The sequence below is a fragment of the Glycine max genome, chromosome 18, assembly GCF_000004515.6.
Source record: "Glycine max cultivar Williams 82 chromosome 18, Glycine_max_v4.0, whole genome shotgun sequence".
NCBI classification, from domain to species: domain Eukaryota; kingdom Viridiplantae; phylum Streptophyta; class Magnoliopsida; order Fabales; family Fabaceae; genus Glycine; species Glycine max.
The window spans coordinates 50,979,291-51,006,458 of record NC_038254.2 but is presented as its reverse complement, the minus strand read 5'-3'; the positions used below and the strand labels follow the sequence as shown (position 1 = coordinate 51,006,458).

At 32.3% G+C, this 27,168-nt stretch overlaps 2 protein-coding genes across 2 annotated transcripts; one reads left to right on the top strand and one right to left on the bottom strand.

Moving 5' to 3' along the window:
- Positions 1-13: 13 nt before the first annotated feature.
- Positions 14-9,081, top strand: LOC100807309 (probable galacturonosyltransferase 7). Its single transcript, XM_003551584.5, has 10 exons — positions 14-297; positions 1,208-1,239; positions 1,366-1,422; positions 1,834-1,893; positions 4,550-4,598; positions 4,698-4,747; positions 5,414-5,715; positions 6,559-6,913; positions 7,009-7,536; positions 8,248-9,081. Exons 1-10 carry the CDS (start codon positions 126-128, stop codon positions 8,524-8,526), a joined length of 1,884 nt encoding a protein of 627 aa, XP_003551632.2. The 5' UTR covers positions 14-125; the 3' UTR covers positions 8,527-9,081.
- Positions 9,082-10,581: 1,500 nt separating this feature from the next.
- LOC100806779 (protein SCARECROW) lies at positions 10,582-14,841 on the bottom strand. The gene is made up of 2 exons (XM_003551583.5): positions 12,135-14,841; positions 10,582-11,399 (listed from the first exon to the last, which is right to left on the bottom strand). The coding sequence occupies exons 1-2, from the start codon at positions 14,207-14,209 to the stop codon at positions 10,946-10,948; spliced, it is 2,529 nt and encodes an 842-aa protein (XP_003551631.1). The 5' UTR covers positions 14,210-14,841; the 3' UTR covers positions 10,582-10,945.
- Between the last annotated feature and the right edge of the window lie 12,327 nt (positions 14,842-27,168).

Genomic DNA, 27,168 nt, shown 5'->3' with positions numbered 1-27,168 from the left:
TAAAAAGTGAGAAGTAGAGTGAAAGAAAGAGAGAGAGAGAGAGAGAGAGGTATATTATCTCTTCTACATAGAGTGAGAGAGAAGAAAAGAGGAAGAAAACAAAAAAAAACAAAAACAGAAAACCGATGAAGAGCGGTGGTGGTGGTGGTGGTGGTATGGGCGCGGTTCCGTCGTACGGCGTCCCCGCGAAACGGCGGTGGAGAGGGCTCGTAATTGCGGTGCTCGGTCTTGTCATTCTCTCCATGCTCGTCCCTCTCGTCTTCTTGCTCGGTCTCCACAATGGTTTCCACTCCTCCGGTACGATCTCGCCGAGATCTCTCTCCTCTCTATAAATACCCTTCCATTCTCCCACATTCTCCCTCCGCAACAGATCCGCGTCGATTTCACCTCCGATTTCTCTCTTCTCGCACTTCCAAATGCGCTAGATCTATCGTTTTCTCGCGCTTCACGAGAAACGGCGTCGTTGAATCTTCGCTTGTTCCATATCAACGAATCGATGTGTTCTGAGTAGTTCGAGCTCGAAACGCTTTTGCTGTTAGTGAAAGATCTGTGTGCTCGTTTTCTTTTTTATAGCGAAAAAAGTAATAATGAATAGGATAAAACTTTTAGATAGATTTATTTAGGTGCTTTTGGTGTTGTTCTTCCATAGAATTGGAGTTTCACCTCAGTAATTTACGTCGCATTAAATGTCATCATGATGCGTTACCGAAGTAAAACTCCAATTCTGGTTAAAAAACAACACGAAAAGCATATAAGGAATTGCATCTAGGTTTTTTCTCAATAATAGTAATAGAAAGAACGTGTTTACGAGGGAAAACCACGCAGGACGTATATGTTACAATCAGTGGCTCGATTTTATTTGTTTGTTTTTGTTTCTCAATAATTTCATTCAATTTTGAGTTACGTGAAGAATCTGCGTTTCACTTATTTTTCAAATGGTGATTTTTTTTTTAATGCCAAATAGTGATGTTCTGTTGATGATTATATATTTGTAGTGTAGTGGAATTCCAAAAATTAATGTCTCATGCTTTGGATATATTTATGCGTATTTATTAGCATATATTTATGTGTACTTATTAGCAGTTGTCATAAATGAACTATTATTTGTACTTGAATATGCTCTACTAATCAAAGATCTTGTGCCTTGACTTGACTTGATTTTTTTTCTTCTGACTCTTGGATTCCATTTATCATTGCAATTTTGCAGGATATATATATGAACAGAAGAATACTCCTTCGGTAACCTTTCAATTCAAATGTATCTGTGAATTGTTACAAATTTTCCAGCTCTTTGTGATATCATTGTATTGATGTTGCTGTGTGTTTTTCTTTTCTCCCATTCACCTCTGTTCTTTTCCAATTCAGAATGAGAAAAGTCTTGAAAGATATGATAGACATGATGTTGGCCATAATGAGTCTGAGGTATGGTGGTTTACACCCTCCCCAAGTTATTTGTAACTGTCCATTTGTTCTAGCATTCTTAGGCAAAATATTGTTGGTCATAGTTGTGGTAAAGTTACAGTTGTCACCAATTGCAGAAAAATAACAAAATTTTTGGCGTAATTTGTCGTTTTTAAGAAGTCAAATGAGTGAATACTTTTCAATTTTTTTATAGCTGTGCACAACTATTGATAGTATGTTCTCAAAACAAAGAAAATTGAGCAAGCAATTCATACATTTAGTAGTCTATCAGTAATCGGCAATGAAGTCTAAAAGAAACGGATAGCTGTTGCACAAATGTTATAGAACTTATAACACAAACATCCAAAAAGTTAAATCTTATTCCCTCAAACTCTGAATTTATGTTGTCTTTTTTGTAAATTTCTTTTACAGGGAGAACAATCAAGTCATGTGGAGGATCTTATCACAAAGTTTGAACCAACTCTTCCAAAGGTTCTCTGCATAATATTGTGGTGGTTCATTTTTGTACTTGTTTAATAAAATATCATATCTATAAACTGCTGATTCTCATCTTTTTAATTGAGTATTGAAAATGTACATGTTTATTCTTGCCTACTGTAATTGAAAAGAAAACTGAACAGTGGTTGGTTGGAGGAGAACGGAAGGGAGGGAAGGGGAAATAAGAGGGCAAAATCCCTCCCCTTTGATTTTGCCTCCCTCCAATATTTGGGAGTTTGGAGGAAGGGGACAAAGCTTAGAGTTTGTGAATTGTGCTGACCTAATTATCCTTTTTATGCTTAATGGTTTTCTTTGTTTACTCTAAGGTTATAATAGTAAATTACTCTAGTTACCAACCCCTTCTCTTAATTAAAATCCCTCCTCTGCCCAAACAGACTGAGAGTAAATCACATTTATGTAACTGTCATCATTATAATTTGGGTTCCATGTCAATCTAAAAATTTCATCCATGTAAGTTGTTGAGGATTTTGGTTTTTCCTTATAATTATAGTGAAATAAATTCATTAGGAAAAAAATGGGAAAAGGTACAGATGAAAAAGGAGGATAAGAATTTCCAAAACAGAAAAAGAAAAATACATAAGAGAACAAGAGAATATAAAAACAATGTATCAAAAGCTGCCCAATCTCTAAGCATTTTTTAAATGGCAGTTTAGAAGAATATCATGCATGCTATACTATACCATAGTTGAGAGGTATAAGATAATCCTATCCTAACTACTTATATGCACCAAAGGACTGCATAAACTGCATATTTCCACAAAATATATGCCTCTTCTATTTTGCTGAAGCCTTTGTATCTAACCATTATAAATTGTTCCAAAGTAGGACACACCCTATGCTAACCAAAATCACCAAAAAAAAGTCACCACCTTACAATGTAAGAACCGGTGCCCAAAAGTGAAGGTCTAATGATTTTAGTTTTTAAACATGCCATACAAGTTTGTATCTTTTTCAACTTTTCCTTTTGATGTATTTGTAGCTTTCAAGTTGATTTTCTTTTTATTTAATGAGACATGGATTGTACATGTATTTTAGTTCTTTTATGTAGTATATCTTTAGTGATTTGTATAGTAATCATACTTCAGTTTACCCTAAGCTGTCATCTTTGCTCTGTCAAATGTTGGGTTTTAAGAATTCTCCCTTCCTTTCTAACAATTATATTTAAGGTGGTGAATTTAAGACTTTTGCATTATGATATTGTATCATCTTTGGATTTCCATAACCAATGGCTAGAACCATGGATGCTAGTGCAGCTGCCTTTCTATTTTTATAATTATTTATTAATTATTAATGAAAGATTAACCTCTTAAACTGCAAAGTTCATCCTTTGAACATGATTGAGTAATAGAGAATATGATAAAATATTATTAGTTTTATGTTATCTCAGAGACTTAGACAGTTAGACATAATGCATATGGTTTAATCTGGTTATATAATAGTATGAATGATAATACTAGTATTAGTAATATGTATAATTGAGGATACTTTCCTATCCTAATATGATTATGAGATTCAGTTATAGTGTAAGAGAATATTCTTCTCTTTATATTTTCTTTTACTGTATTCTTCTCTTGTCAGTTATAACTGTCACTGTCAGACAGTTACAACTGACTCCTCCTATCTTAGCTGGTCCTGATAGTATATATAGGGTTGTAACTCAGTGACTTTTGTACTTCCCATAAAAGATCAATGAAAGTTTGTTTTCTATTTTCTCTGTAAATCTAATATATAGCAATTTAAATTTTATTTGGTGTCTTTATTGTCTGGATAAGGATTTAGTGTGTGATTTTTGCTCTGTAGTCTTCTCAACATATAAGAATTAAGGATTTAACTATTGAATTTAGTGTTATTAATTCTTTTCTCAAGTCTCCTTCAATCTTCTAAACTCCTTGCTCCATATTAACTGGCTCATTTATCTATTACAATTCTTTTGTATTATGGGGTATAAGTGTACTGATTTGTTGGTGGGAATCCATGAGATGGAATCAGATGGTTGGCCCCATTGCACCTTCTCCAGCATCTCATTTTGCCCAATTTTGTGAGGGTTTTGTTGCAGGGCAAAACCAATCCCATCGATATGGATGGTGGGTAGCATTGACTAGCTCCGTATGGCAGCATAGGAACCAATTGGTATTCGAGGGCAATCACTTTCAACCTTCTAAAGTGATGGATGATGCTTTATTCCTCATATGGTCTTGGTTAAAGACCAGAGAGAAAAACTTTAGTATTTCTTTCAATCAATGGTCTTCTAACCTTGTGGAATATTTTAGTTAATATGGGCTGGGTATTTTTATCCTATGTAGTGGGCTGGGTATATTTATCCTATGTAGTGGGATTAATGTTGGGTATTTGTTTATGTTGAAAGGCGACACACTAAGTGTCTTGTATTCATGTATACTTCAACAGTACCCCTGGTACTGCTATGATTCATATCAATAATATATATTTTTGCCTTCCAAAAAAAAAAAAAATGTACTGATTTGTCTAAGATTGTATGAAAGAAAAGAAAGATCAAGGAGGATAAGAATCCGTCTTGTTACACTGGAACTTGGTTTGGGGGGGGACACTACATCATATAGATCTAGAATATTTTTGGCATAATCATTAATTATCAATAATTTCATGTCAGGATGTTCTGAAGAAATACACTCGAGAAGGCAAGAGTGATAAACAAAGAGGTGGTCTACTGATTCAATATTATTTACTCTCATCCCACGATACCTTCTTGTTTGTCATTTCCTTCATATCTTATGCTTTTAGTTTTAAATGATTTTCAGGTTCTAGGGCGCCACCTAAGGGTGTTCTGCAATCACCTCCAACTTCAAATGTAAGCATATATTACTGTAAATGGTTGAAATTTCTGTTGAACACATTAAACAAGTAATTGAACTATAATATTGATGCAGGCCCCAATTTTCACTAATAATCTAAACAAACACAAATCTTGTATCTAGTATGACTATTACTAGTGTTAGAGAGCATGAGTTTGCCTATATTATGTTAATTCTTAGTAGGCAAACTCATGCTCTCTAACACTGCCCCTCAAATAGTAAAACTGTAAGCAGAAAACATAGACTGGGTCTTGCATCAGTTATGGGAAAAAGAATGCAAAAGGAAAATTCTGAGATGAGAAACAGATAATGGTATACAGGACAGTTTAAGGTTTGGGGGGAACACTATTCTGCACAGTGGACAGGAGGTCATGATGGAAATCGGAATGTACTGCTCTTGCACCATGTTGAAACTCTTTCAATGATTATTGTTTCCTCAGAATAGTATAATTCATAACAGACTTGGATTTATACTAATTAATATAGGTCAACTACTAATGTAGTACAACTAATACTGGCTCAGCCCAATAACATTCAATGGCTCAGGTTATAACATTTAAGATATGTAACTGGACACTGTTATTCTCCAGCAAAGTTCTTTACAAGCTATTTTATATATTGACATTCATGTAACGACTTGAACTGATTAAATTCTGCAACAGAGTCCTAGAAGTGGTCAAATTGAACAAGTCAACAACCCTAAAACAAGCTCTACCGATGAAGGTGGAAAGTCATGTGAGCTAACATTTGGAAGTTATTGCCTTTGGCAACAAGAACATAGACAAGAAATGAAAGATGCTCTGGTTAAGAAATTGAAAGACCAACTATTTGTTGCCAGAGCTTATTATCCTAGCCTTGCAAAACTCCCAGCAAATGATAAATTGTCTCGCCAACTGAAACAGAATATACAGGAGATGGAGCACATGCTTAGTGAATCTACCACAGATGCTGATCTTCCACCAGTGTAAGCTGATATTTCATATTATATTTCCCTTAACCCTAAGTTTTACTTGTCTGAGTTGCATTCTGTTTGAGCTGCTATTGGAATTTCATAGTTACAATTGGTGGGCAAAATCTCTCCTTCAATCAAGTAGTCTTATAAAAATGTTGTTGAATTTCAGTTTTTATATCTGCTTGCAGATCAGGCTTTTGGTAGTTTTCTTGAATCCAGCTGATTTTCACATTTTCAGAATCCTTAAAGTAGTTCAATTGTCTATGACTTCTGCTCTACTTAAATACATATTTTAGCGCCATTTATGGTTCCCTAGACAACTATTGGCCTAATACATTATTATCCAAAGCGTAGCCTTATCTTTCTTTCTTGTCTCAACTTCGGTCTATCATTGGGTTTAATGTGTCCTTTATTTTGTTTTACCTTTAACCAAAAGCTATTGCTGTCTTCCTCACCTTTCAGGATTGTCATGAGTCAACTCTCTTAAAAGCTAAAGGTTTTAGGTTTAAGCACTTGAATGGTTTTATTATCTCTTAAACACCCTCATGCAAAAGCCTTAGGGCTTGAAGCATGAACAATGCACTGGCTCATTTTTACCATGTGCTGAAATTTAACTTTTATTTAGAAGAATTGGGGGCCAGGAAGGATCAAACTTGTGACCACTTGGTGAAGGAGGTTCTAATATCATTTCATGAACCAACTCTCCAAATGCAAAGCTCTTAGGTGTAAGCATGTGATTGGTTTTACTATGTCTCTTGACAAGGATTGATTGCACCTGTTTCTCCTTTTTTTTCCTCCTTTAAAATGCTATAAATTTGCAAGTAATTTTACATGGCACTCAATATTATTTTACAGGGCTGAAAGTTATTCAAAGAAGATGGAAAAAACAATAACCAGGGTAAAATCAATTCCTGTGGTTTGCGACAATGTGGACAAGAAATTGAGACAAATATTTGATTTGACTGAGGATGAAGCCAACTTCCACATGAAACAGAGTGCATTCTTGTATAAGCTTAATGTTCAGACAATGCCAAAGAGTCATCACTGCCTGTCACTAAAACTAACTGTAGAATATTTCAAATCCTCGCATAATGACGAAAAGGCTGACGAAGAAAAGTTTATTGATTCTTCATTGCACCATTATGTTATTTTCTCTAATAATGTGCTTGCAGCTTCAGTAGTTATCAACTCAACTGTATTTCATGCGAAAGTATGTTATGCTTCTAGTCATGCACTACTAATTTGATAGAGGTTGAGTTTTTGGGGCTATAATAATCATTTACTTGTTGCTGCACAATGTTTCAGGAAAGTTCGAATCTGGTTTTTCATGTTTTGACTGATGGAGAAAATTATTATGCAATCAAACTCTGGTTCTTGAGAAATCATTATAAGGAAGCTGCTGTTCAAGTGCTAAATGTTGAGCTGGACAGCCAAAAGGAAAATCCATTGCTTCTATCCTTGCCTGAGGAGTTCCGCATTTCATTTCGTGATAATCCATCCAGGAACCGGATTAGAACGGAATACCTTTCAATTTTTTCTGATTCACACTATTTACTTCCTCATTTATTCAGCAATTTGAATAAAGTTGTGGTTCTGGATGATGATGTTGTTATCCAACAAGACTTATCTGCCTTGTGGAATATAGATTTGGGACACAAAGTTAACGGTGCAGTGCAGTTCTGCTCAGTAAAGCTGGGTAAACTGAAAAGTTATCTGGGTGAGAAAGGTTTCAGTCAGAATTCCTGTGCTTGGATGTCAGGGTTGAACATAATTGACCTGGTGAGGTGGAGAGAGCTTGGTCTTACTCAAACTTACAGAAAGTTGATAAAAGAGGTAAGTAACTAAGTTCACTGCAATTGCAATACAATCTTTTCGGAATTGGAAATAAAGGTATTGAGATAATCTTGATGAATATAGTTAGTATCAATTGGGGCGTCAAATTTTGGCCAAGCTCAATGGATTCAGTGGTTCAACCAAATAAACCAATAAAATGAGTTATTTGGGCTAACAAAATTTACTTATAAACTTATTTTGGCCTAACCTATTGCTGCTGCCCTGATTTTGCCTAGCTCAAGTTCCAACGTGCCTGACTCACAGACTCAACTGCCAAAATCAACTATTAATCATTTGGGCCTACCTGGTTTAGAATTTAGATTAGCCTCTAGCTTAGGAGAGCTTTTTAGTGGTTTATGATTAAAGGCAAGAAGTTAAATGAAGTTAGTTTTAAAAAAGTTGACGTGCAAAGGTTGATTTTAACTTTTGCAAGAAGTTTGATGGAATTTGCTTCCTTAGTATACTTTATTTTTGACTTCTTTTCTACAATTGCTTATCATGAAGTTTATCCAAACTGGCCCTAGAATTAATAAGTTTCTTCTTTTGCTTCCTTAGTATAAACTTCTTTTGAAGTTCAATTAATAAGTTTCTTCTTTTGAAGTTTCAATTCTTTTGAAATTTTTTTATTCCAAGTTAATTAAATAAATCATTTGGAAATTTGTATATTTTGGTCCCTTTTACATTTTCTGATTTTTCTATTTCCTTGTGTAGTTTACCATGCAGGAAGGATCTGTTGAGGGTATTGCATGGCGGGCAAGCTTGCTCACCTTTGAGAATGAAATATATCCACTCAATGAGTCATGGGTTGTGTCTGGAATGGGTCATGATTATACAATTGGTACTCAACCCATTAAGACTGCTTCGGTGCTACACTACAATGGGAAAATGAAACCTTGGCTTGATCTGGGAATTCCTCAGTATAAAAGCTATTGGAAGAAGTTTCTGAACAAAGAAGATCATCTCTTAAGCGAATGCAATGTAAATTCATAATAAGTTATAGTTCCTGCATAAGCTTGCATTTTTGGAAAATTGTAGGGTTCAGCTCTTAAACAAGAGGATGCCTGTGCTTTGGGTGCTCAATTTTCTACTCTAGTTTTCGAAGGGGTTTTGTGGAAGAATCAATGGTGGACCGGTGGTGATGAGTTTAACACACCAGTTATAAAAATTAATCAGTGAATAAGGAACCGGGAAACTTCCCTGCATTTCTGGCAAAAGGACCAAGAAGTCTGAGTAGCCTCACAGTTTTCAAGATAGCTAATTGGTGTTGAGGTTTTCCCCACTATGCCGGTGGGCACTATGAAGATTTATACATTAGCAAGGCAGTGGTTCATGAAAAAATAACTCAATATAAAAGACAGTAAAATTGTTTGTTTCAAGATTTTATTATGCTACATGATGTAAATTATTCGTAGCTGAGAAACAGTTAGAGCTATTCCTTCTAGTTCTTTCCATTCATAATTTGCCCAAAGTTTGTTCTTATTTGATGACAAGAATGTTGTCCAACAGCTCTATAAATGAAAAAAAAAGTAACAATTTTGTCCTCTAGCAATTTGTTTAACAGTAACTACTCTCCTTTGCAATTCATTATTGTTTACTGTATCAGTGAAACACGCTTTTCATGGGGAGTAGGAGCCAAGGTCGGAGTGTGGTATTTTTGCTCGCTGGATGTATGCTGAGGCAATGGGATTGGGACTGTCTACAGTATTTTGCAAAAACTGTAGACAACCTCCGTAAAAATCGCTTTGGTTATTCGGCCAAAAAGTGTAATTTAATATAAATGATTGAAAGGTGTGATTGAGAGTGCAGTTCGTCTTGAACTGTAGAAGATTAGGATCCTAGGCTTCTTAACAGAGTGGTCTCTGGTAACTGAGGTTAATGGTTAATGGTTAATGGTTTGCAGAATGTTTGTTAGAGGGAAGAATTCTTGGATGGCACTGAAGGAATAATGTTTGGCATGGATTCGAGATTAGTGCGTGCATTAGTTTAAATTGTTTTAGAATTATAACATTCTTTTACCAGTTTCTTGAAAATAAGATGTTTATTAAATATAAAAAGTAGATCTCAAAAATATTTTTGTTTAAAAGCTTCATACAGAAAGCACCAATATTTTTTAATTAATTGTTATCGGGCTCAAACTACGAATGTAATTGAGACACTTGTCTTTTACTTTGGCTTAACCTCTTCGTAAATGAAAAAGAAAATAATAAATGAATTGAGCTGTATTATGATCGAATATATGGAACTGAATTCACATTACACTAGAAATAACTCGATGAATATTGTAGACCATTTTTTTTTATTGAATCTCGACATTATTCACTTTCAATTGTAAGAGAAGAGTTATTTCAGATACCCAAATGGATTATTTACACATCAAACTTTAAACAATGTTTACACATGTGATGGATTTCAACGTATAAATGTTATTTAATTCTATCGCAATGTTTTACAATGCAAATAAAGTTCATTGCTTGCTACTTTCAGGATGTCGTTTAGTAAATTTTAATGTATAAAAACAATTATTTTTCTGAAGAAAGCCATGTTTCCCAAAGAAATGAAAGTACCATTTTACTTTAGAATGTGCAGCTTTTAATTCTCCCTTCCCTCACAAATAAAAGAGTATGCTATAAATGAGAGAAAAGCGCAAAGTGCTTACAAAAAAGACCGTTGAATGTTCCTAACAGAAGTAATGAATGTGGATTCCTCTACAGTGAATTGTCTTCTATAGATCTCTTTTAGCAGGACTCCTTGAGAAAAGAAAAATGAAACTATCCAAATTTAGAGTATGCTTTCCCTTTGTTCTATATCACGCGGTTGATAAGCCATTCAAGTCACTGTTCCAAACCAAACTGAACAACCAACAATTGATGAGGCAACAAAAAGTTACACTAGACAATAGTATACTTCAGGTAATACTTATTCAGGGAGAAAACCAGCAACTAATAACCATTAACCAACTCACTCATTAGGGGTAAGTGAGTAACCATTAAAATCAGAATATAAAAAGTAACATCCTTTTAAGGGTAACCATTAAAAATCAGAATATAAAGTAACATCCTTTTTAAGGGTAACCATTAAAAATCAGAATATAAAAGTAACATCCTTATAAGTTCTCTTAATAAAATACTATTAGAAAAACTCCCAAGTGCTCCCCGAGCAAGAGAACTTTCTTGCATTATGTCAATAAGTGGGGTACCCCTTCAACCATTTGGTCATATCACTGTTTCCTATTTTTAACTATATCTTCTTTTTAATATGTTACTGCTGAAGTGGTACACATTAGGCAAGAAAAATCACGTGCTATGGGATCACCTTAACAATCTCTCTCTAAATTAAGTAACAAAGAGGGGGTGGATGCTACACATGATTAGAATAATGAGATGATGATGAAAAAGGCCAACACAAAAGCCTAGTTGTGATGGGTAATGGCACTATGGAAGGGTGGTCTCCAAGCTGAAGCAGTGAGCAAGCAAAGGTCCTTCCAACCAAGTTTAAGAATGCCATTGTCCTCCACCAAGGTATAGCCCTCAGATGGGAACATACCAAGGAGTAGACTAGCTTGTGTGGCAGCATTACCAGCTAGAGATATGCCTCTAAACCCACACTGTTGAAGCTTTTCCCTCCAGTTATGAAACTTTGGCTCTCCAGTCCTTGATGGCCCCCCAACAGCTAGCACATTTCGAATCTCCCTAGACAATAGTTGCTGTTCCACCACATGCCTCTCCTCACTCTCCTCCCCATAGCTTGACCCAAGAGAGTCAAATAATGCTGAGTAGTAGTGTATGGCTTCCACAAACCTCCCCAAGAATGAACCAGTGTTGCTTAGGTCCTGCTCCACCACAGTCACCACTTTAGGTGCCAGCCTGCATAACACAAGTCCATGCAATAAGTTTCATATTTATACTATTATCCAATCATAATTCTTCGTATAAAATGAATTTATGACAAATGTTAATAAGTATCTATTTGTCCATAATTTTTTTCTATTTTCTCCTGTGATCTTATAATAAATATTTTTTTAATTTCTTAATTAGTATGCTAAAAGCATTGAGTTTGGTTAGCAAGATACAAAATTTATTAACTTTCATAATAAATAAACACTTTAACAGGTGATAGCAAAGAAGATTTTGGATTGGTTTTACAGTAGCATGCCTTTAATTAAACTCCTGAAATTATTTAGTGTGACAATGTTAGTAATGATAAATACACGAGACCCATCACCATGTCATTCAATCCTTACTATATACATTCTACAGTTCTTTTTTTGGTTTCTCCCCATTAATATATGTGCAGAGAGTGATTCAAAACAAGACTTAATCATTGTTCCCAATCTTCCTTAGAAAAGAAAAAAGGCAGACATAAAGTGGGTACAAGAGCCTATAAAGGTGAAAAAAGGTTTTTGGGGAATTCTTTCATGAAAAGTAGTACTATAACTATTTCCCCGTGTACTAAAAAAAACCCCCACCCAGCTCATATCCGCTCCCTCTAGATCATGCAAATTATCCAATGCATAAATATAAAGCCATGCAGTGAATAGAATTAAATAAATGAATGAATGAATGAAATGGACCTAAAACTAAAACCCTTTCTTCACCTACCTCTGCAAGAGCCACAAGGTGTTGGTGTCTGAGCCAGTGACATCATAGAGGGAATGTTGCAACCAGTGAACAGCAACAGCTTCGGTTTTGCAAACATTGAGCCTCTCAGGGTCAAGGTTCCCAACTTTCTCAGCCACAGGGAAGAACTCAAAGGGAAGGCCAAGTTTGTTTGCAAAATCAGACAAGCGTTTTCCCGTGGCTTCAAGTGCTTCCATAGAGGTACCAAGCCCTGTGAGCCTCACATAAGGTGCTCCACCAGGTCTTGAAGCTAGAATGTGAAACAAACCAGGCCACTGCAACCCTTGCATTATGTCAAGATCTATGATGTGCACCCTCTCTTCCCTCTCGAAAGCTTCTTGAATAGCTTGGTTTGCTGTGAAGTGTGAGAACTTCACGAAAGGACTAATACCATTGAACACTTGAAAAGCCGAAGCCACCTTGTGGCTTTGGTGAGTGTGTGGCAAAGTGGCATATATCCCTAAGCATGAACTCACCAACCTTGCTGATATGGCTTCTGAGAAATATGCTGCCACACGCTGTGCTGAAGTGCCGAAGGGTGTTGACAACTGAGAAATCTCCAGCAGCATCTTGTTGGCATCTTCTAGATTCTCAGATGAAACCGCTTCTGCACACTGAAGCAGCAAAGTGAGAAGATGCAAACCCTCTTCGTCTTTCTTCTTCTGTTCACGCAGCTCCTCTTTCTTCTTTCTTGAAAGTGCCACCTCAGCCGTGCTGGTTGCTGCTAGATCCTCTTCTTGAGGGTGCTTCTCTTGTGGTGGTGAATAATGAGGTGGTGGTAGCGGCGGTGTTGGTGAAGGCAAAGTAACCAAAGAAACTGAAGGGTTGTTGCTATTGTTGGTGTTGGTGTTGGTGTTGTTATCATGGTGATGAGTGATTTGAGGCACACCCCAATTGGACAACATGTGCTGATTCACAACCACAGCACCACCTGAAGCATCTGTGAAGTGCAAATTAGGAACAATGCCATCGACAACACGGTTGCTCGTGAGCTTCACTGAGGAAACAGAAGGAGGAAGAGGCACCCCTTCTGTGCCTCTTTTGTTTTGTGTTGTAGACTCAGTGAGAAGAAGACGCAACCTGTATTCAAGAACCATTGCAAGGTTGGGGTTGCAAGGGTATATGATCTCCCTCACGTTGCTGATTAGTTGAGGAATCGAAACACTGTTGGAACTGTGAATGAGATCCTTCAATATACCATCGATCCAACCACTTGTTGCTGCTGCTGCTGAAGTGTCATCCATGGAAGAAGAAGAAGAAGAAGAAGCAACCACGTCAACAATATTTCCACCACTGTTTCTTATGTTGTTGGTGGTGGGGGTGTTGTTGCTGTCTCGGTTTCTTTGGCTTTGAGATGGAAAAAGTGGTAACCCTGAGAATCCACAAACTGCAGGCACAGGGTTTTGCTGATGGTCCTGGCTTTCAACGAGTCCTTGGAAATGATGGTGTTGGTGGTGAGTGATGTAGTTTGGAGCAACACCAGAGGAATTGATAGTGGTGGTGGTGGATGAAGGTAGCAACATAGTGGAGTAGTTGGTTGTGACCGTCACAGTGGGGTAATTTGGAATAGCAACGTTATCTCTTGATGAAATATTACCACTATTACTATTGTTACTATTATTATAATGATAGCTACTACAATTACTATTATTATTATTATTATTATTATTATTATTATTATTACATGTACCTTCGGCTAATGTTGTTGTTGTTGCTGTGGTGGTACTGGTGGACCCTTTTTCTAACATGTTCATGTTGGTGCTGCTTCGACGAGGAAACCTAGGATAATCACTTGTTGTGGAGGAAGAGTTGTGTGGTGGAGTTGCGTGAACGTTAACTTCCATCTCAGAAGCCATTCTTTTTCTCACCATTTTTCTTTCACAATGAGGCTGTGGCATGATGCCACCACCATGTAGGTTGTGTTTTTTTTCTTCGTTGCTCATGCTGCTAGAGTTAGAGGCACTTGTCAAAGGAGTACTAGAAGCACTTCCACTTCCATTAACATTGCCATCTTCGGTAATGTTACCGCCAGCACTGAACAAAGCACAAGCAGCCATATATGGGGGATGAGAAAGTGAGTGAGTGAGAGAGAGAGAGAGAGAGAGAGATATAGAAGAAGAATTAATGAAAAAAGTGATGATGGGTGGGTCGGTAGGTACTTCAGATCATGGAAATTTTTTTATTTTTTTTTGTTGAGAGATTCTAGCGGTGTGTTTTTGCTTTGTGAAATACTAATAATTAAGGTAAAGAGGGGGTATGGTTTAAAAACAAGTTAATGTGTGGTGTTAGTTTGAAATGAAATTTGTAGGTAGGGAGAGGGGGGGCATGGCCAAAGTTACAAGCAGATAACGTTGTGAAGATTGGGACAGTGGTTTATAGGATTCCCAATATTGACACACCTCTCTCCAACACGATTCTCTATGCCTTTTGCCTTTTGGATGGTTGCAAAATGAGGGTGTTGTGTTGGGGAGGGATGTATGGCACTAGCCACGGCGGTTAGTGCCTCGTCTTTGTGTGGTTTGATTTTATTTATATGTTGCTAAGTATATGTTAGTTTTAGTATTTGAGATGAATGTGACATTAGGCATAGGATATGTTAGTATATAATAGGTGGCTAGAGAAAGAAAGGAAGAAGAAAGAAGAAAGAAGAAGGAGGGAGGAACGGTGGTAGGTAATGGTGTTGGGGTTGGGGTTGTGATCGGAAATTAAAGCTAGGATGAGGGCAGATATTTTTATCTACGGTTTCGTCGTCTTCCCATGACAACTCATAGTTAACAGAAGAACCCTCTTTACATATTGTTTACTAAATTTTAAACTTTTAATTTGAATTCACTATCAAATACACAAGCTTTTATACTGGCATTTAGTCATAATTTTCATATATAATGACATTATTAGTTTTAAAATAATTAACTTAAAACCATATATATTTGCTATATTAATAATACATCGAAATTACACTCAAATTTTGGTTGGCCAATGTTATTTTTAAAAATTTTACTATCTTCATTCTTTTATCAACATTAAATAAGTAATGTGTTTGTGAGTAAAGAAAATTACTTTAAAACTTAATTTGAGAGAAGTAAAATTTACAAACTTAAATTTAATTTAATCTAAATTTAAGTTTGAAAACTTTAATTTAAACACACACTAGATTAATAAACAAATGTATTTTTTTCAAAGAAAAAAGGATCTTGTTACTCTATAACAAGTGTCATTAGGATATTAATTAAAAAATAAAAATATTTATTATGTAAATCATGTGAGAGTATAAAAAAATCATAAATAATAATTTTCTTTGTCTTAATAAAAAAGTAATTTACTTAAAATTTCTTAACTAGCCAATACATAAGACACTAATGAACATTTTTCATAAACAAAGATGAAAATGTTGATAAAGTAGTAGAAATGATTGTATAGTAGTAGTATGGCATAAAAAGTAGGAATTGATAATCGAAAAACAATGACACATGACATTATTGATTATTGTTATTGATGTATAATAAAAATAAAGAGGATAGGGAGGAAGTGTAGTGTCGCTATGAACGAGGAGCAGAGGAGGAGCTGTCAAACCTCAGTTCCCAAAAATCTGAATCGTAGCGTTTGACATTTTGCTTTCAACTGAGGCATCAGCAACCAGCTTTTTCCTCTTGACTTCATCTCCTTATTTCATTTTTTATCAAATTTTGTCAAAACTGCAACGGACACATTACCAAAAAGCTGGCAGCAAATCAATGACCAAAAAGGAAACTGAGACACAGCTACATTCTCACACATTTTAAATTAATTATTACAGTTAATTTTACTTTTTTTTTTATATATAGCTAAATTGTTTGTACAAAAGTACATGTTTGGGTTGCAAAAAATAACCGGATTATGTTGTTTAGACTGGAAAAAATGACTTTTTCTTTTTAAATGAGTAATTCATTGAATAATTAATGCATTTTAAATATTTTTTATATCCTCATTTAATCAAAAGTTAAGATAAATTTACTAATTATTAATAAATAGATGCTAAAAATAATTTCTGATTAAAGTTTTGTTGCTAACAATATTATTGGTTACATGAAAAATTAAAAAAATAAGTGAAAATATTTACTTAATCTTTTAACTTTAGGTTTCAATTTAATCTTCTAACAGTAGTAGTTCATTTCTTGTCATATTTGTGTTTTTATTATAATAGTGTTAGATTATTTTATATTAATTTGTTGGAAGTTTTCTCATTTCTAACCAAAAATTGAATTTTCTTATGCATTTTTTTTGTGAAAAAATACCTCAATATTACCATGTAAGCCACCAATGAATTGGAAAAATACTTCAATATTACCATAGTAATCCCATTTTAATAAAATTAAAATAATTTTAAATGTGAGACTCAAAATTTTAAATACTTTTGAAGTATACATACAAAGTATTTTTAAATTTTTACGAGTCTCACGTTTAAAAATATTTTAATTTATTAAAATGTTACTTATAAAGTTTAGTTACCATTAAATTAGTTTTGAATTTTCTTAAGAAAAACAAACAGTACGGATTGGTATTTCTGTCAAGTGCTTTTAGGTGCCGTGATTCCTATCCTAACGAAAGAAAACAAGAATTAAGCTGTTCCGACGAGTCCTTAAATATAAAGAATTTTTTTGCACATGACTCGTAAGAGTACAATGCATTGAACAAAACATTCTGCACTATCAAATCAAAGATTTTTCTGCCATATCAAATATTAAACTCTTGACCTTTCCCTTTCTTTCCTTTTCATCTAAAACTCCTTCCAAACACATTAAACAATTCTAAACCGCTTTGTTTAACGGGACTGCCTATAAGGAAATATGCAACCAAGCTCCCTTTGGAAAAACCAATATCATAAGATGACATTTTAATGATTTTAAACAAAATTATATTTTTGGTTTCTCAATTTGTCTTCAATTTTAATTTTGGTTCCTCTTTAAGATTATTGACGAGTTTTGTCCTCATATTTTATCCAATCACGCAATCTTGATCCTTCAGTTCAGACTTGGACGTTGACTGTGATAAATGAATGTTGATTGTTACGTGTCACATTCTTATTGAATCATGAGTCACATGTCATATTTTGATTGTTATCATTGGTCAATCAAAACATGACATGTTACCGTCATCAGAACGTAACACGTAACAGTCAACATTCTTTTGTCACAGTCAAAGTCCAATTCTGAACTGGAGGGCCAAGATTGTGTAATGAGATAAAATAGGAGGATAAAATTCGTCAATAATTTTAAAGAGGAACCAAAATCAAAATTAAAGAAAAATTGGGAACCAAATTTACAATTTTGTCATGATTTTATATTACAACCCTTTAGTTTATCTACCTATAATAATGTATGTGTTTCACTAACAAACATAATCAATTTTATCCCATAAAATTATCGTGGTCCCATATAAAAAATGTAAAAAAAATACTTTTTTTTACTTTACATTCAATATAAATAATTAATTAATTATTTATCATCATAAAATTTATGTTTTAAACTTTGTTGACAATTGGTTCAACATATGATGCGAGAAGAAAAACTTTGTTACTTTTGAATCAATCGTATGTTTATGGTATTTGTTTTCAAACATACCTAATCGCATATTTAGAAATTAGGTAAAAAAAAATATTTTTGAGACAAAAGTATTTTGTCAAAAGAATAGGATTCTTATTTTTATTCATTGCATTTGAATTAAAACATGTGAGACAAGGATTTTAATTGTAAATCAAACATGTCCTAAATTATATTAAATTTCATTTTAATCTTTAGGTAAATTTTGACTGGTCTCCATCCAGCCATGAGACCGAGATTAAAAAATGATTTTTAATTCAAACAACAATAATTTATTCAACTATACTGTTACTAGCATGTTTCCTTGAAAGAAAGAAGAAATTGTACTCATATTGATACCAATGGCACTTAGCAGAAGGGGTCTTCGGGGCACGTTAGGATCGATCATATTTATCTTCCAATTAGTCTCAAATTTTGACTTGAATATAGCTTAAAAATTTAACTCAATCTTAAATTTAAAGAATGTTGACAATATTTGGGTATGACTGAAATTGGGTCTTAATAATACCGGATTAATTTAACCCGAAGTTTTGACTAAGCAAAAAACATTGAAAAACATGATTAATTAAGAAAAAAAAAAGTCTTAGAGTGTAGAACACTTCCACAATAATGTATATGTTTTTTTAATGGAAATGATCAGCAAAAGCCCACAACCAGAATCAATTATTAGAAAAGGAGGAAGACATACAACTTAAGTCTTCCTGAACAAAGACAGATACAAAATCAAGAATCTCTAAGAAAACTTTTCAAGGGTCATTAATACCCTGCCCAAATTTTGCAAAACCATCCACCACTGAATTTCCTTCTCGCAAAATAAAGGAGAAAAAGCATCACAACATCTTACCACTCATACGATAAACACCCTCTACTAGAGAGAAGAGAGGATGTATCAAGCCAGTTAAGCACGTTTTGTGAATCAGACTCAATAAATAGCTCTCATAACCCATGTTCATAAGCCTGTTTCAGTCCATGGAAAATAGCCATATTTTCAACCTTATTCACATCACAAGGATCAAGAGAACAAGCATAACCCATAATAAAATGACCCTGGAAATCACGGACCTCTCCACCACAAGCTGATCTCACATCAGATACTCTAACTGCGCCATCACAGTTTATTTTAAATTTGCTTCCATGGCCCAAATTCATGGACCTTGATGCTTCTTAAATTGTCAATGAAAGGACCATTCAAGAAGAACTTTTGATCGCAAACACTCCTAAACGTCTGCCACACACATTCATCACATCCAAACAGTCGCAAGAAACACGAAGCAAAGTTTCTTTAGCACCTTCACACTTAGTACAGTCGGACATATCTGACATGTGGTGATGATTGTATCTCAGATCATTCATGGCTAAGATTCCACGAGCAACTTTCCAAAGATGACATTTAATATGTTCAGGGCCATGCCACCTCTAGATAAGCTTAAGAGGGTTCATGAACTTGAATAGATTGATCAATGAGGCTCTCAAAAGCAGATTTCGTGGAAAAACTACCATCAACCGTTCTTCTCCATTGCACAAAGTCATGATCCATACTTCCAATAGGAGGTTTAAAGTTTCTGATATCTTCAACTACTTGGGGAGAGAGCAAAAGATTGAGACGTTCAAGATCCCAAGATCTCTCACTATCAACAAAGAAACACAAGCACACTTTGCAACCAGGCAATGAAATGTTTGTATTTATGCACAAAGGGGATAGCTTTCCATGATTTGGAACCCAATTATCCTCCCAATTGATCTCCCATTACCAATGCATCAAATGTATTGGATTAGGATTTCAAAAATTTATTTTAACACAAAAAAAATATTGAGTTTTAAAAATTAAGGAAGAATATTATATTTTATCAGATTTTTTTAAAGATTTTTATGATAGTTTAAATTTTAATGGATTTATATTATAAGAATGATAGAACAAATGAGACAATGGGTGAAAGTTTAAAAAGAAAAGAAAAAAAAAACTTTAAGTCTCATATCGTTCAGAGTAAACACTTGAATAGTGTTTCATTCCCTATATATATATAGAGTCCCTTTCTTTATTTTTTCTTGTTCCACTTAAAAGCATTTTCTCAACTTTTCTTTCTCCCTCTCATATTTCTCTCTTTCTCTTAGAGTGGCTTTTCAAGTCATATTTTTCGGTTGACTATTAGAGTAACTTTTCAAGTCAAGTAAGAGAGTGTAATTCTAGAAAGGTTCCCTAACGTCTTGAAGAAAGCGACATTGTCCGCGATTCAGCCGGTAATTTTTTCGGTTTAAAAATATATTCAAAATTATAAGAGTTAGTAAAAAAATAATAAGAAATGATAAGATTTGGATAAAAAAAAAAAGTAAAACCAATATAATTTTTTTAATCTTTTAATAACTATATTGATTTTAACTTTATGTCTTCCTATGCAAATATTTTTTACAATAACATCTTATTCTCACTTTTAGATTGAACAATAAATTTAAAATTATACGATGATTTTCTAAATTTGTTTAATTAATATAATTATTTCATGATAAATCTAATGGAATGCAATAATAAACACACACTATAAGGGAATAGTGAGGGTGAAAAATTGATAATAGGGTTATTGAGCTATGTGAATGACAAAATTAAGGGTGAGAGTCACAAAAATATTACATCGAACAAGTAATGAACATAGCCGATATAAGAAAAATATGATTTGTCTTAGCACATAAGACAAATATTAATTTAAGTTGAAAAATAAAGGTAAAAGAACACAGGGGAGAAATATATGTGGAATCTTTTATTCCGAAAGAATAGGAGAAATATATATAATACACTCATCCTGGAGAAGGGGTTATGTGTGATGAGAAAAAAAAAGTTTGGTAACCAATGAAAAAAAAAAATCTAATAAAATCTCAAGAATTTATATGAGATTGTTTGATAAATATTTTATACTAAAAAGTATGATAAAATTCATTGAAATTCTTTTTACATAACAATCTATTGAAATTTTTATATTTTTGAGTATTAAAAGATTTTTTATAATTTATAAAAAATCTTAATTGAATATCACTAAATTTTATTATTTTCCTTAACAAATCTTAAAAGTCTTAATTAAATATTACAAAACTTATTTACATTATTTAAATTTTTTAATTAAATAGTATAAAAAAAATTTATAAAAAAATTAAAATCCTTTAAAATCCTTATCGGATGCAACCCTTAAATTAGAACCTACATTCTACTTGCAACTTCGGATTCCCTTCCAGAAATTAGTGCCTTTTCTCAGATCATCAATGATAGGCATAGGATCTTGACCACACTTATATTCATCCCGAATAACCTGTACCCAATAGTATCCTTCCTCTTATGACAAAGTTGTCATCCAGAAATTAGGCATACAAACACCATCCAAGCTAATGAGTTTTCTGACTCTCAGTTGAATCCCCCCAAACAAAATTCCTGTACTTCCTATCAATTTCATCACACACGGACATAGGAAGGAGCATAGATTGCATCACATAAGTGGGCAAAGCTTAAACCACTGACTTTGCTAATCGTCCCACAAATTAAAAGAGAGTGTCCTCTTCTTCCAATTACTCAAGCGCTGTTGCACTTTATCGAGAAGGAACTCATAGGTCTGTTTTGAAATGTGTTCATGTTGTAAAGGAATACCAAGGTATCTTATTCCAATGCTTCTAATCCACTGCAACATTAATGGTGGAAAAGACGTGCAAGACAAAGACCAAATACATAGGGGGAGATAGGATCCCCTGCCCAATACCCCTAGAAGGCTAGAAAGTAGAAAGGGTCTAGGGCTTCACCATTCCATAACATGCACAAGGTTGGTGAAGATATACAGTGCCACACCATGTTAACAAAATTGAAGGGAAATCCAATATCACTGAGAGTATCTCTCGAATAAAATCCCAGTTGAGAGCCTATTGTAGGCTTTCTCAAGGTTTACCTTGATCACCATCCATCCATTTCCACCTTAATTTCTTATTCTTCATTGAGTGGATAACCTCTTGGGCGATAATTATATTGCCGTTGCTATTGCGATTTGGTATAAAACTGCTTTGGCAGGGATTGACAAGCTTTTGCATAATCGTTCGTAACCTTGAAGATAGAATTTTTGTAATCGTCTTGTATGAGTTGGAGCAACTAACGGTCATATAAAGAAAAGTTAAATTGAAAATTTTCAAGGTAACATAATTTTTAGGTTAAAAAAATTAACAGCATATTTTTAATTTCATTTATTATTGACTATAATTTAGGGTAAATAGTCACTTTTGTCCCTTAATATGTAATTCGCTGACAAATATGTCCTAAAAGATGAAAATTCGTGAAAGTGTAAAAAGTGCGACAAATATATATAGTGTCTGTCACCCTTCATAAAATAGCCTACATGACACAGAGGAACAAATTTGTCACAAAATGATTGTCAACATGGATTAGCAGCCCAAGAGCATATTTATCATAATATTTTTTTTTTTACTTTTCATCTTCCCACTCTATTAACAAGTACGTCCCTAAAAGATGAAAATACAAAATTTAGTTCCCGGAAGCATAAAAAATATAACAAATATATTCGGACGTTAATAATGAATTGTATAGGAGTGAAGTTAGGAAAAAAGGGATTAAAAAAACAGTAAAATACAACTTAAAATTTGAACTCTTATACTTTGATTATTTATCTAGTTATTCATCTATCAAATTGTTAATTAGTTTTTTAATTAATCAATATAACTACTTATTTTTCAAAATAAAATAATTTTCTTTAGTTTTATGATATAAAAAAATTGAGTTACCCTTTAAAAAAATGAAAGCCTTTTATTTCTTGAAATTTTTTGTTTTTTAAATTAATTATTAATCTTTATTACATACTATGTCACAATATGCCAAGTGGAATGATCGGTGCAGTCTCTAAATCAGCGAGAGATACAACTTTACGTTCCAAAAACAAAGAATAAATCTCTGTATTAATTTTTTTTTGTTTTGAAGTTAACATCTGTATTAGTTTGAGCATTATTTATTTTTTATTTAAATTTATTTGGATTTTTTATTTGTTAGTAACTGTTTTCGTTTCATTCATATTATATATAATAAGTGTTGTCTCGAGTGGAAGCACATAAGGTTTATCCAAAAGATTTTTTCATATTTGAGGTATATGTATATACATTTTATTGATTAAGGAAAAAAATTTATAATTCCACTTTAGCTTTATCTAGTTTAAATTTTGTGAGATTTTTTTAAAAAAAATAGTTGATTAAATTCTTTTTTTAAAATAAATAAATGTGATCCCGCGAGTGATTGTATTTTTCTACTCAAAACTCTTGACATATTATTTTTAATCTAAATATAAGGATACTTAAGTTGGAATTGGGATATAGAATAATTTTAAAGATTAAAAGTGAGAAATTTAATAGAAATTTGATAAATTATAAGATATAAGATAAAGTTTTTTTTAACAGCAAAAATTAAGGTTTGACAAAGAAATCAAAATAATATATATATATATATATATAAAGACAATGTAAAAAATATATTATATAACTACTAAACGAATAGGAGCAGTAAATTATAAACACATAATAATAATAATATAATAATAATAATAATATTTGTCGCATTTTTTATAGTTTCGAATATATTTGTCGCACTTTTTATACTTTTGGGGACTAAAATTTGCATTTTCATATTTCAGTAACGTATTTGTCAGCAGGGTGAGAAGATGAAAAGTCAAAAAAATATTATGACAAATATATTCATATGTTGACAATTCATGTTAGCAATCATTTCCGTAACAAATTTATCTCTCTGTGTCATGTAGGCTATTTTATTAACGATGATAAACGAACGTTAACAGCCGGATATATTCGTCACACTTTTTACACTTTCAAGAATTAATTTTATATTTTTATCTTTCAGGGATGCATTTATCAGCGAATTACACATTGAGGGACAAAAATGACTATTACCCTATAATTTATAATTTTTTCACTAAAACATTAAATAATGGATGAGACTAGTGTAAATTTATGATATTTGATAAATTTTAGTTAATAATATAGAGTAATTAAAATATTATGTTATGTGTGTTATGGTTAATATTTCTCTTTTAAGTTATATAAAAAAACAATGAGAATGAACTTAAGGCTTAAATACGAACTTAGTCAATATATATATATATTGGATCGGTAAGTTTTTTTTCATTAATTTATAAAGCGCTAACTTATAAATATTAAAATTATAAAATTAAAATATTAAAGTAACTGAAATTAAAAAAATATAAACCTACAGAGATTTAGAAAACAAAAATTACAAGGGCTAAATTTAACAAAATGCCAGTTTATAAAAAGTAAATTCATATTTAAGTCTAAAATTATTTAGAATGTGAATAACAATAGGGTTAACATAAACAACATAAAGATAAAACTCAATAATATATATGCGGATTAGATGGATTAAGTTAAGTGTCGCCTAACATTGTATGAAAATTGAAGGTGGTATGATTCATTTAATCCATGTTTACTTCAAATGATATTAGGTAACTTTAGACAACAAAGATCAAATGGATAAAAATAATTCTAATCATAGAAATTAAAATGAGATATTTTAAAATATAGGAATTAAAAAAAATGATGAATAAAAGAGAAAGTTGTTGTTAGGAAGTCTCACATCGCTTGCCTCAGTTTTTGGAGTGTAACTTATATATGTGTTGACAATTTTACTCAGTGTCAATTGATTTTTAAGATGAAATCTAACATGATATCATAGCTTATAGTCCGTCTTAGTTTTCTCCGTCATGTCGGTGGCTCTTTTCGTCATATAGGACAACTTCTATAAAAACTAAATAGATAATTAAATCTTTAAAAAAATTCACTAATATATGATCCAACAATAAGTTAAACTAAATACATGCAAGCTAATGTAGTAAACATATGTATCAAATGCATCTAATTAACTTATACTCAATATTAAAATGAATCAAATTGATGTGTTGTCACGAATAAAAATCGTTTAATTCCTTAAATAAGTAGTTTTAAATTTAATTCCAAAATTATGCATATGTAAGAAATAAAAATCCACTTTTTTTTAAAGAGAAACTGTAAAACTTCAATCAAGGGGGAAAAAGGCAGACGTCTTTCACTAAAAACAAATTTTTTAAATTTAATTTTTGTCCTTATTTCGATTCTCTCGAGCCAAACAGTAAACTATGGCACTGTTTTGTGTGAGCTAAAAGGTGAAGGTCTTCATATGAGTATATATATAAAAGGTAAATGACTTTTGAGTTGAATACATCGTACCTAAATTTATTTTATTTCTGGCCATTCTCGTGTGGCGTGCCCTACTACTAGCAATATAGTAGTAATATTTTGTTACTATAATTCCGTTTCAAGAAGTTATGATCATTTTTCAAAGATTATAAATATAATGAAATTGTAATATTAATATAACCTTATAATATATGCAAATTTTTATTCACTTAGCTTTTTAACCATTTTTCTGTCAACATTTTAAGATATGCTTAAGAAGGTTACCATAAAGGCATAAAGTGAGCAACTACGTTATTACTCACCGGCTCAGTAGAAAAATTGTCTCTGACAATGTCAGTGATAGTAAGAGAAAGTTGCAGCACGTGAGAGACAGACACTCGAAAAAGGCCAGATTTCTGCTCAAAGTAATGTCACCATTGAATAAATGAGAACAGTAGTATATCGTACATATTTTGGGTTACCCAAATAAAATTCTTTAATAATTTGTGAATATTTTTTTCCTTTTTGATATTTAACTCAAACTTTGTTTGCGTGGAATTGAGGACATATCCCTTCATATTAAAATAAAGAGCAAAATCATCATACCGATATATATTTAAAAAAAAACATATAACTGAACAAAAAATAAAACTGCATCGATTCATATATATATATATATATATATATATATATATATATATATATATATATATGTAACACTTTTCATTAATATATAATTTAAAGTCCAATTGTAAAAACGATGTTGCACAATATCTAAATTCAAGGGTGGGCCAAGGGATACATTCACAATTTTTTTTATGTATGTATTCCAAAAAATTGTCTACATAACATTGTTCAGTATCGCATAATCCAGACAACAATACTCCAATAGTACATACATGATACAAAATCTAATTTCAAGATTATGTTCTAGTTAAAATGGCTCACATGTCACAACATGGATTCTCTCTCTCTCTCTCATATATATATATATATATATATATATATATATATATATATATATATAACTTTTCTTTTACTGGAAGTAGTTGATAATTATTTTCAAATCCGATGAAATTATTATCACGGTTAAAATTTATCTTTAATGTAATTATATATTTAAGATTTTTAAGTTAAAAAACCAATAAACTCAAAACAGTTAATTCATGCTTTCAGTAGTCAATTATGACAACATCTGATGCTTAATAATCATCTTTCTCACGCGTATAAAAAGTTCTCTCGCTCAATAATATACTCCATCTCTCCTTAAATATAAGAGATTGTTTTAAAATTTTCTTATACTTTTTATATATAACTCTTTTCTAACTTTTTCTTACATTAATTTTTTTACCAAAGTATTGTTAATTATTATAGTCTATAAATATTCAATAACTTTAATGCATATGCATTTACAATATTAAATAATTTGATATTGTCATTCAATCACAAATCATCGTTTTAATTACTTTTAAATAATTATTTTAAAAATTAATAAATTTATCATACATGAAAATATATAATTACATGATTATATAAATTTTTTTAGTGTCTGCATATAGCCTTTTTTCTCATAATAAATATTGTAAATTTTCTCTTATTCTTTCTTAAGATAATTGGATATTGAAAAGTTTATTTTTAAAAATAAAAGCTTCACTGCTACTTCCTCCAAACTGAAAATTAGTTAACATCATTTAATGTTAACAATTTCAATAATGAAAAGTTAATTTGTTTTCTAAAACACCATAAATCAATCATCAACAACATAGCTCAACCACCCATTATTAACATAAACCATCAAAATATATTATGAATCACATCTAATCATAAACTATCACAATCTTCAATCATTAAAGACACTAATTCAATTTCATGGAGTTTCGACATCATATGAGTGGTTCCACATACGCATCATCCTTTAACATAATCTCAGTCTCTAATTATTTAGGAGTCTTTTTAATTGAACCAATAAGAAAGGCGTGATTTTATCAAAAATAGACAAGTATATGTATTAACTTTCTTATGTAGGTTTGAAAAATCTTATATCTATATAAATTCACTCCTTTATATATTTTATAGGCTCATTCTCATTAATCATCAACTCATTAGGAAAATACTTGGTATTAAGTTGAGAGTCAATTGAGTATGCTGAACTTATGCGTCTATTAATATTGACTAAAATTTAGTCTATTGATACTGCATTTCTCTAATTATCCGTTGTTAGTCAA